Below are 12,079 nucleotides of genomic sequence, written 5' to 3'. Positions count from 1 at the left end.
GTGCTTGGGAGCCTCCTCTGAAGCGCTTCTGTGATGTTTCCTCCGGCATTTATAGTGGCCTGTCTCTGCCGCTTCCAGTTGTCAGTTCCAGCTGTCCACTGTAGTGGCCGGTATATTGGGTTCAGATCGATGTGTTTGTTGATAGAGTCTGTGGATGAGTGCCATGCCTCTAGGAATTCCCTGGCTGTTCTCTGTTTGGCTTGCCCTATAATGGTAGCGTTGTCCCAGTCGAATTCATGTTGCTTATCATCTGCGTGTGTGGCTACTAAGGATAGCTGGTCGTGTTGTTTCGTGGCTAGTTGGTGTTCATGGATACGGATCGTTAGCTGTCTTCCTGTTTGTCCTATGTTGTGTTTTGTGCAGTCCTTGCATGGGATTTTGTACACTACATTGGTTTTGTACCACTATAAATGCCGGAGGAAACATCACAGAAGCGCTTCACAGGAGGCTCCCAAGCACTGAGGATGTCACCTGGACAGGGGACGAAACGTTTGCAAGACAAATTCCCAGCTCGGCGAACAGAACCACAACAACGAGCACCCGAGCTACAAATCTTCTCCCAAACTTTGAACACCCCCAGTTGGTGTCCTTCCTCATCTGTACATAAGGATACTAGTGAGAGTGGGTCATGTCGTTTTGTGGCTATTTGATGTTCATGTATCCTGATGGCTAGTTTTCTGCTTGTTTGTCCAATGTAATGTTTATTTTGTAAATGGTATTAGTTTTGCTTGTTGTCTGTATAGGGTCTTTGAAGTTCATTAGCTGCTATTTTAGTGTGTTGGTGGGGTTGTGGGCTATCATGATGCCAAGGGGTCTGAGTAGTCTGGCAGTCATTTCTGAGATGTCTTTGCTGTAGGGGAGAGTGGCTCGGGTTTCTGGACGTGTTTTGTCTGCTTGTTTGGGCTTGTTCCTCAGAAATCGGCGGACTGGGTACCCGTTCTTTTTGAATATACTGTACAGGTGATTTTCCTCTGCTCTGAACTGTAGAAGAACGCTGAACTTGCAAGGACTGTAACAAACACTGCATTAGACAAACAGGCAGAAAACTAGCCACCAGGATACATGAACATCAACTAGCCACAAAATGACATGATCCACTCTCACTAGTATCCTTACATACGGATAAGGAAGGACACCACTTTGACTGGGACAACACATCCATCCTAGGACAAGCCAAACAGAGACATGCACAATAATTCCTAGAAGCATGGCATTCTAACCGGAACTCTATCAACAAACACATGGACTCGGATCCCATTTACCACCCCCGATAAAAATAACAGGAAATTACATCACCATAAGAAATGACATCACCAACTCTAGGAAACTCAAACATATAAATAGAAAGTAGGATACACCACCAGTCCTTCATTCAGAGGCTCAATGAAGATGTTACCTAGTATGGTGATGAAACGTCTGAAAACAGACCTTCCAGCTCAGTGAGCAAACCTACATCCAGAACCTCAACCTGAGCTACAAATCTTCTCAAAACTTGCTATGAATAGGTAGGGTTTGGAGGGATATGGGCCAGGTGCTGGCAAGTGGGACTAGATTATGGTGGGCACGGACGAGTTGGACCGAACGGTCCAACTCTATGACTCTTGCAAAACCATAGTGAAATGTACAATTGGTTCTGTGCCACACTTGGCTTACTAGTGTTGGAGGTGTTCATAACCGGCGTGCTGCATGATTTCTGTGGAGAGAAAGTGAGGTCTGCAGATGCTGGAGATCAGAGCTGGAAATGTGTTGCTGGAAAAGCGCAGCAGGTCAGGCAGCATCCAGGGAACAGGAGAATCGACGTTTCGGGCATAAGCCCTTCTTCAGGAATGCTGCGAGGTCGGTGGGGGCGGAGGTGACGTCATCGTCGGCGGCAGGTATTGCAGCGGGCGATGTAGCGGCCGCGTGTGTAATGGCGCCAGACTGATTTTGGAGGCCGATGGAAGATTCTGGAACAGTTGAGGAATCCGGAGTGTGGGGGTAAGTACATGAAAGTTTTTGGTATTTACTGTCTTTGATTTCCGATATGGCCAGGAAGAACTGTTTGTTTAGTTTATGGATCCTTCTGTGGATGAAGAACAGTAGAGGTCCTTTACAGGTCTGTGAGAGTGTTGTCCTGAGCTGGGGTAGGTCGAGTTGCAGGGAATGTAGATAGCGGCGCATGGCTGCAAGCGTGGAGCGGAGGATCCGGAGGGAGGTCTGTTGCTGGAGGCTTCGTATTTGTTGTAGGTACTGGTTGTCCTGGTTGGGTCCAAGTTTTGTTGGTCGGAACGTAGTCCGGAGTCCGTGCGGGATCAGTCGGTTCTGTAGGCAGGTGCTGAGGAAGGAGATATGGCTGTGGTAGCGAGTCTGTTTGAGAACGTGGCTGAAGAGCTTCTGTGCAGAGGAGATGACCTGGGGGGTGCAGTGAGAGAGGGACTCACTGAAACCTTTGTAGAGGGAGGAAGAGAGCTTCTTCAAGGAAGGCATCCTTGTAAGAGGATTCGCAGTAGGTTGAAATCTTTGAGGAGAAAGTGAGGTCTGCAGATGCTGGAGATCAGAGCTGGAAATGTGTTGCTGGAAAAGCGCAGCAGGTCAGGCAGCATCCAGGGAACAGGAGAATCGACGTTTCGGGCATAAGCCCTTCTTCAGCCCTTCCTGAAGAAGGGCTTATGCCCGAAACGTCGATTCTCCTGTTCCCTGGATGCTGCCTGACCTGCTGCGCTTTTCCAGCAACACATTTCCAGTGCATGATTTCTGTCCCCATTCATGAAGAAGCTCTTCCTTACCGGGCTTCCGAAAAGCAAAATGGCATGTACACAGACCAGGTCAGTCACAGAAATAAAGACATAACTGATGGATTAAACAGAAATAAATAGTACTTGGACACAAAACTGCATAGGTAATCTCACACCTGCAAGTTTCTTAACATGTCCAAAATCCATAGCAATAATATTTGAACTAGGAGACAGGAACGGCTAAAGATCAGGTTCAGGTATCACACTGGGATGAAAGAAAAGTTTGCATTTCAGTGGCATTTTCCATAACCTCAGAATCTTCCAAGGTGCTTGGCAAATAATTGTCTTTTTAATTTTCCAATCCATGTCTCCCACATTCAAGAGGTTGTGAGCGTATTTGATGCATTATTGCTTCAGGGAGCATTATGAGGTCTGGCTTGATCAATGTGATCAGTGCACCCCGCCATTGTAAAGCTGTCCATTTTTCTCAGATCATCCAGCAGGACAAAGATAACTTTGAGACTGTTTTCTGAGTGACCAATAATCTCTATATAAACTCCTCAGCCCCAATAAGGATGTCATGATAATGACGGAAACAATTTCTTCAATCACTCCTCCTGTCTCCATAGCCATTGGCGTTCCCTCCCTGCACCCTCATCTTGCTCAGTTTCTCTCCTGTTCCTCATCTTTCCTTAAGTCAAATATTTCTCACTCCCCCTTAAGATATTGGTCCCTCCCTCACACACTCATGTGACGAGGAATTGTGAGGCACCAACAAGTGGCTCAGTGGTTAGCACTGCTGCTTCACAACACCAGGGACTCAGGTTTGATTCTACTCTGTCTGTGGAGAGTTTGCATGTTCTCTTTGTATCTGCGTGAGTTTCCTCTCAAGTTCCAAAGATGTGGACTGGCCATGGTAAATTGCCCATAGTGGCTAGGTAGATTAACCATGGGAAGTGCAAGGTGACAGGAATAGGGTAGTAGGGTGTGACTGGGTTGAGAAAGCGAGGTCTGCAGATGCTGGAGATCAGAGTAGAGAGTGTGTTGCTGGAAAAGCACAGCAGGTCAGGCAGCATCCGAGGAGCAGGAGAATCGACGTTTTGAGCCAGGCCCTCCATCAGGACTGGGTTGGGTCTGAGTTGAGATATTCTTTGGAGGGTTGATTGGCCGAATGGTCTGATTCCATACTGTAGAGATTCTATAAATCTTTCAACTCTGTGTCTTAAAGGTATTAACGACCAGGTCACAAGGAGTGTACTGACACCTCCCTTCATTCTTGAGCAGTTTGAAATTAAAAAGGCATGATATGACCATTCAATAAATAAATATTTTACACTGTATAACTTGGTGTAATGAATAAACCAGTCCGATTTCTTAACAAGACAGTTTTATTTGCAATATTCTCCCAAGTAGCAAAAATTAACTAAAGGTTTAAAAGACACAAAGAAATCCTTCTAGCCTATAATGCAAAATAACACAAAACACAATTCCCTTCCCTTGTCTCCAAGTATGCAAAAACAAAATGACAACAGAAATTTGCAAAGTATCAGATCTTAAAACTTGGCCAAATAAATTTGAGTCTAGGAAAGATAATTTGTAGATTGTCTGAAACTCGCTGAGAGGTAAAGGGGCTCCTTCCACGGTGACAGTCATCACGGTTGGTTGATGTTTGTTTCTCCTTCTGAAGACATGATGTTGATTCAGAGTTCTCTCTTTTACAAACTCACTGCTTCCAAATTAGGGACAATCAATCAGCGTGGCTTTGTACACGGAAAATTGAGTCTCACTAACTCAACTGAAATTTTTGAAGAGGTGACAAAGATGATGAATGAAGGCAGAGCAGGAGACACCATCTATATGGACTTCTGCAAAGCAATTAATAAGGTACCACTTGCTAACAGTCAGTAAGGCTGGATTAGATGGAATGCAGGGGGAAGCGAGCCAATTGGATACAAAATTAGTTTAAAGGTAGGGAACAGAGGGTGATGGTGGAGACCTTCAACCAGCAGTGTGCCACAAGAATTGATGCTGGTTTTACTGCTTTTCATAATTTATATGTGATTTAGATGTGAAAATATGAGGCATGGTTAGCAAATTTGCAGATGAGACCAAAGTAGGTGGTGTAGTGGACAGTGAAAATGATTAGATTAGATTAGATTAGCTACAGTGTGGAAACAGGCCCTTCGTCCCAACATGTCCACAATGATCCTCCAAAGAGTAATTCCCCCCCCCAATATCCACCTAACATTACAGCATGGCCAATTCACCTAACCTACACATCTTTGGACTGTGGGAGGAAACCGGAGCACCCGGAGGAAACCCACGCAGACACGGGGAGAATGTGCAAACTCCACACAGACAGTTGCCAGAGGTGGGAATTGAACCTGGGTCCCTGGCGCTGTGAGGCAGCAGTGCTAACCACTGTGCCACCTAAGAGTACAACAGAACATTGATCAGATAGGGCAAAGGACCAAGGAGTAGCAGATAGTGTTTACTTTAGATAAAGGCAAGGTGTTGCATTTTGGTAAGGCAACCCAAATAGGACTTCTACAGTTAATGGTTAGATCCTGGGGAGTGTTGCTGAACAAAGAGACTTGTGGGGGGTGGGGGGGGGGTGGTGGGGGGGGGGTGGGGGGGGTGGTGGGGGGGGGTGGGGGGGGGGTGCAAAATTCCTTTAAAGTGGAGTCAGCAGTAGACAGGATGTTGAAGATGAAGTTTGGCACACTTACCTTTATTGGTCAGTGCACTACATATAGGAGTTGGGAGGGCGTGTTGCAGCTGTCCAGGCCACTTTTGGAATAGTGAGTACAATTCTAGTCTCCCTTCTATACGAAAGATATGTTTAAATTTGAGAGAATGCAGAGAAGATTTGCAAGGTGGTTGCCAGCATTGAGGCTAAATAGGGTGGGACTTGTTTCCCTGGCGAGTCAGAGGCTGATGGGTGACCTTATAGAGGATTATAAAATCACGAGGGACAAAGTCTTTTTCTGAGATTTGGACAGTCCAGAACTAGAGGGCATAGGTCTAAGGTGAGAGGGGAAAAGATTTAAAAGGGACCTAAAGGACAAGTTTCACACAGAGGGTGATGTGTGTATGGAATGAGCTGCCAGAGGAAGTGGTGGAGGCTGGTACAATTTCAACATTTAAAAGGCATCTGGATGGGTATATGAATAGGAAGGGTTTAGAGGGATACAGACCAAATCCTAGCAAATGGGGCTCGGTCAGACTGGGATGTCTGGTTGACATACATGAGTTGGGTCGAACTCTCTATTTCTGTGCTATGTAACTCTGACTTCATAGAAGGTCTTTCAGAAAATAAAGAAAAAGAGGGGGCAAGGCTATTGCCCTGTGGCTATTTTTCTTTGATTCAGTCACCTCTCTGAATGTTTTATTGACTGAACAACTCCATTACACAACTTGTGTTCTCCACCCATGTAACGTTTTGGCTGCTGTAGTGTTAAAAAGTATTCTTTGGAAAACCTATATTACAAGTAATTGCTTAGTAGTACAGACTTGAACATTGCTGAAAAAAGATGCTGTTGAAGCTCATAACGACATCAATATATCCAGCCAATTGTGTGTGTATATATATCTCAATTCATCCAGACATGACATTGTAAATTAATACTTTCAATAACATGTCTTTATAAAAGAAGTAATGCGCGTTATCTTAGTGACAATGTGAGTTAATATTCCCTTGTCACAGCTTTCCTACCACACGAAATTTCATTTACTCAGTCCTTCATTTGAGTGCATGAAGTGAATCATGAGTGAATCACCGTGTCAGTGAGACTCCATTCTCAACCACGGCCATCCCACTCTTTCCTCAAGGTTACCAGGCAATCACAAGACACTACAGGAAGAGACCTGAAACTGAATATACCAAGCATCTCTCATAACACTGTTTTGATTCATTCATAAACAAAGCTGGAGTTAGCGAGTGCAATGCAGCAAGGGTGGAAAGCTGTGAAGAGCTGAAGGTGAGAGTATTTTGCCAGGTTTGGAGATCTCTAACCTGACAAAGTCTCACCAGAATGATCATTTTGGACAGGGATGAGAAATTTCTTCACTGAGAATTGAGAACCTTTGGAATACTCTAGCATTGACAGTGGTAGAAGTTCAGTTGATTGCTATATTCAAGCCAGAGATCAACATGTTTGGACACAAAGGAAACCAAGGAAAATATGATTAAGGGCAAGAAAGTCACTTTGAAGGAGAAGATCAAACACAATCTTATGGAATAGCGAAGCAGGTCAGGGAATTGTAAGGTCTACGAGGTACCTCATCTTCTTACATTCTTCTCACTTCAGGCACTGCAGCAGCCAGGGCAGACTGGTTGTTAATACAGTTAAAAGATCAACAGGAATGGGAAAAGTCTTGGATTTCATCAGTAAATTAGAGGACTGAGCAGGTTGAAGACAAAAGCCTGCTATCATATCCTTTGGGAATCTTGAGGCTATGGGCAATAAATCTGGCTTTGCCCACCAGCAATCAGATTTTTTTTTTTTAAAAGATCCAGAAGTGAAAAATGAGCAGATTTCTGCGTGTCCCCAAGTCCGGCAGTTGCACCTTCAACTTGACCAGAGAGTTCCAACAGCTTGTTGCTGAACCCACATCTAACCTGATAGGACGGAGCAGTAATGTGAAAAAACACTGGAATCTATCAAGCGTTTGGAAGAAAGCTTTTTAACAACTGCACTGATGGTCGTTAATCTAAGTGTACATAAGGGCAGCTCTGTTTCTGTTCCACTGTTTCCATCCCATGAGCCCAGAATGTATATGGAAAAGGGACAGTTGAAGCAGCTCCAACTTCACCCTGTGTGGGGGAACAAAAACTTCAGAACATGCATCATTCACTTCTCAGAAAATCCCACACCTCCTACAGTACACATCTGGCTGAAGCCATGAAAAGCACAACATCAATACAGGTTTGTTTGTTCCTAAAGAAGGCACTTCCTGGAGTGGGTACATCAATTATAAGATTTCATGTATTTTGCTGGTGATGAGATAAAAGTTTGTAAAATGCAACATACTGCAGAGCAACAAACAGTTCACAGGATCTCAGTGGAATCATTCTGTCCTCAGCATCAAAAATCTCAGACTCAAACCTCAATTGCAGAGTTGAGCACATCATCTGGGATGACTCCAATGAGGTGCTGCACTGTCAGAGGCTCAGCCTTTCTGGACGAATCACCACACCAAGCTCCTGGGTGATGGGTCCTGTGATTCATCCTTGCCTGGCTTGAAACTTGATAATTACTCCTGAGGTGCCGGGAGATTTCTTTCAGCACCTTAAAAAGATGCTGTAGAAATTCAAGTGGTTGTTGTTGCGCAGGAAGCATTGTTTGATGAGTTGGAGCATTGACTATGCTTTTCTGAGTAAGCTCTTGCCACGTTCTGGAGAGGATAGCTCAGAGATAGGGACAGGGACACTCTTCAGAAACCTCCACAGGCAGAACGACCTCTGCACTGCAATCAACAAGAGTACCCAAATGCTGCAGGTCTCCGCACATTTTACACAGACTCCTTGTCCTACCCCCATCTTTATTTTGCTTGTTACCAGGTTTTGCTTGCTCCCAGCACACTCTCCACAAAGCCTTATGATTTTTTTTTGAAGACACTTGAAATAATTACAGCCTTTTCAAAAGGCAAACAAAATGATTATCTTATTAAGTGACCACTGGCTGTTTAATGTTCCCAGCAATCCTTGTTTTTTGAACTCTCAAAGGGCTTCAGCAAATCAATGGCTCTCACTTCCCTGGGATGAGTAAAGCTGATGAATATATAGTCAGTTAATAACTTTGGGTAAATTAAGTATTTCCAACTATAACAAAAGTGTAAACTCAAAACATCGCTCACAAGTTAAATTCATTCCACCTATCCAAAGGAATCCTTCTCCAAAATAATCTTGCCTCATATTTTAATCCTTTTCTTGACAAGGAAAATAATCTTTCACTTCAATTTCACAGCAGCACCATCATAAAATAACAACAATTTTACATACAGAATCACGCAGAATCATACAGAATCATGCTCTGGGTGTCCAACTTTGGGAAGAGTGTGATGACATTAAAGAAAACACAGAAAAGATATGGTTCTAGAGTCAAGAGTGTGGTGCTGGAAAAGCACAACAGGTCAGGCAACATCCGAGAAGCAGGAGAGACAACGTTTTGGGCAAAAGCCCTTCATCAGGAAAGATGGGCTTTTGCCCGAAATGTCGACTGTCCTGCTCCTCGGATGCTGCCTGACCTGCTGCGCTTTTCCAGTACCACATTCTGGACTCTGATCTCCAGCATCTGCACTCCTCACTTTTACCTCGAATGGTTTCAGAGTCAACGCACTTTAATTACAAAGATAGACTGGACAGATAAGGACTGTTTTCTTTGGAAAACAGAAGGTTGAGACGAGCTTTGATGAAGTGTTCAAAACTATAAGGGGGTCTAGACAGAATAGATAGGGAGAAATTGATCCCATTGGTGGAAAGTTCAAGAACAAAAAGGACACAGATTCAAAGTAATGGCGATACAAGCAAACATTTTCACACAGCAAGTGGTTTGGGTCTGGAGTGCACTACTCAAAAGTGCCAAGAGGGAAATGGAATATCTGAAGAGGAAGAATGTGCTGAAGAAGAGGAAAAAGTGGGGAAGTGGCTATTGGCTAAATGTTCCTATTGAGAATAGGGCAAATGAGATGGGGCAAAAGGTTGCCAACTGTTCAAGAACAATTCTGTGATTCTGAGTACACCTCTTTTTGTTTTGCATTTCCAACTTTTGAAAGTAGAATATCATCTATGATTTGATTTATTATTAGTGTCATATGTACCTAGGTTTTGCATACAGTATGGGCGGATCATACCATACAAAGTGCATGAGCAATAGAACAGAGCGAAGAATACAATGTTATGGCTGCAGAGAAGGTGCTCAAAGAATGAGATCAACATTAAGTTAAAATTTGAGAGATCTATTCAGAAGTCCAATAACAGCAAAGATGTGTACATGTGTACACTTTGTTATGTCGAATTCTGCACTTAGAGTTCCAGTGCAACCTTGAGTTGGCAGACACAACCATATAGAATAATAACATACAATGTTGATAGGAAATTTTCTCTGGATATTGAAAATGCTGCTCATCCACACTCTAAGATTTATGATCAGTAATGGATGGATCACATTTTAACAGTGTGTTAATGTCACTTCAAGCAGAATTAGTCAGTTGACAGTACACAACTTGAGCACCACTGGAACAGAAAAGGCATGCTTTGACACTTATTTTGTCATCATCAAGACAGAATCACAAAAATGCTAAATTTCAAGGGAACAAAACTTTCTACTTCATGAGAAATAATGTTTGATTTGTCAGCAAATTGGATATGATTGGTCAAGACATTGCCACAGTCAAAGTATCAGGGAGCCATTGTTGCTGATGCTTTAGTTTGTTCAATGAACATGCAATTTCTGGACAATTTCCTTGTGTTTGCAGACAGCAGGTCCTACTTCATCCCTACTACAACACAGCGACAACATGGGACTTGTCTGTACTCAAACAAACCCAGCTTGCAAAACATACAACATAATGTCTAATCTTAAATCAAATTCTGTGATTGGATAATTCTTGTGGAGGAATCCCAAGCATTCTAAGAGTTACTCTCAAATTGATTGAGAATGTATTTATCAAGCATGTTACAATGTGGGAGTACTTGTGACTCTCCTGAATGGGTCTCCAATGGGAGACCTGCCTGGTTGGTTCCCTTTGTGGTAGTTTTCATACATTCTTGTCAATCACATTGCCACTGGCCTTTTGGGAACAGCAGTACCTTTTGATGCTGGCTGGCTAAACAACCGGAAGAGAAAAATGGCCATTTGACCTGCCCCCTCGCATGGATCGAGATACTATGCAGTGGTATCAATTGAGAAAGACTTGTAAAATGGAGGGCTTTAATCACCCACTTTAGCCTGAATGGGAAGCATCCGGAGAATACATCTCCCCGAGGTACATTAATGGTAACGATCTGCAAAATGCCACGTGCCGGTGTCATGTTAGGTCCAGCAAGATCACCAGTGCTGACAAGAAATCCAACTCCATGTAGACAGAGACACACAAGACAGACCCAAAACACTGCATGTCATTTCTGACAATGACGTGGATCCAGGTGTCAGGGATCTAATTTCAGGAGAGAGAGGATCTAATTTCAGGGTAGATGTTGACATGTCGTTTATGAAAGTGGATGTAGAGATGGCCCACCCAATGAAGCAGAGATGCTCACCTTCTGTAATGGTATTTACATACATTAATTTACAAATTAATGTGACTGAGGCAGGTAACATCACTGTCAGCAATGAGACATCTTGAGCACTACTTGAGCTGTCCTATGACTGTACCACTGTGTAAGAAGTCGTGATACATTACTCCATTTAAGAATTATTTTGCACAGGCTCTAATTCACTCCTTCCAACTATAGGCACTTTTTGTGTCCACTTAATTTAAAAAAAAAAATGAAATTAAGAATACCGGAACTCGGTAGTCCAAATGCAATAAAAGCAAGGACGATCATGTGATAATGTCATTGCATTAAATGTAATGGAAGATGACCAGCAAAACATGTCATGCCCTTCGATCGTTCCATGTGAGAGTTGATGTTTACAACTAAAATTGACCTTGACCAACATGGGTGCCATAGACATACAACATTTGGAAACTGACAAGTCAAAGAAGTAACAAAGAAATCTGTGGCGTCCTAACTACAAAAACACCAGAGCAAATTTCTGACAAATGCAGGACAGAATGGAACTCCTGCATGACTGTACAGCTGCCTCTATACAACGAGGCTAGCGAAGATAGCTTGGAGGCTGTACCCCAGGATGACAGTGAGGCTCACGAGGTGGTCACTCAAGAATCAAAAGGATTATTGGCCCTCCAGCCAATTCTCAAAACACCCTGAAACAGATCATCAACAAACCCAGGCTGAAGACCTTTTACAGAAAAAGGTGATGCCAAGGTTGGAATGCTGAGATTAGGGCTGGCGGGAAGAATCACAGAATTCTTAATATCCCAGGGCGAGCCAGCTAAAGTTAACCCCAGGCCAACAAATCCAAATGTAAGAAAGTCTAAAATGCATGGCAGGGAGAAGAACACTTGTGCAAAGCAATGATGGGCCAAAAAGAAAGAGAGGCTGAGAGAAACTCAAACAAAAACGTAAATTGCTGGAAACAACTCAGAATATCTGGCAGATCTGTGGCGAGAAAGCAGAGTTAACATTAGGGTGGCTTTCAATGTAACACAAAGTGACCGAAGTGTCCTTGGCCACTGGCCAGAACAGCTTCTAGTTCTAGCTCTCAGTCAAATGTGGGTCATCTGTTGCTTGCTGA

At 43.4% G+C, this 12,079-nt stretch overlaps 1 protein-coding gene across 3 annotated transcripts in view; it reads right to left on the bottom strand.

Moving 5' to 3' along the window:
* Window positions 1-5,364: 5,364 nt before the first annotated feature.
* Window positions 5,365-12,079, bottom strand: part of LOC122553125 (uncharacterized) — a 49,307-nt gene continuing 42,592 nt past the window's right edge. For all 3 annotated transcript variants that reach the window (XM_087991693.1, XM_087991690.1, XM_087991691.1), the window contains one exon: window positions 5,365-7,530. In XM_087991693.1, the coding sequence (XP_087847819.1) occupies window positions 7,423-7,530 (108 nt within the window). In that variant the 3' untranslated portion in view covers window positions 5,365-7,422. The remainder of the gene's footprint in view (window positions 7,531-12,079) is intronic.

The sequence above is a fragment of the Chiloscyllium plagiosum genome, unplaced genomic scaffold (assembly GCF_037043375.1).
Source record: "Chiloscyllium plagiosum isolate Xiang-an unplaced genomic scaffold, Cpla_swu_hap1 HiC_scaffold_10, whole genome shotgun sequence".
In the NCBI taxonomy this organism is placed as follows: domain Eukaryota; kingdom Metazoa; phylum Chordata; class Chondrichthyes; order Orectolobiformes; family Hemiscylliidae; genus Chiloscyllium; species Chiloscyllium plagiosum.
Note: the sequence above shows the minus strand (reverse complement) of the source record. Positions and strands in the feature narration are given on the sequence as shown.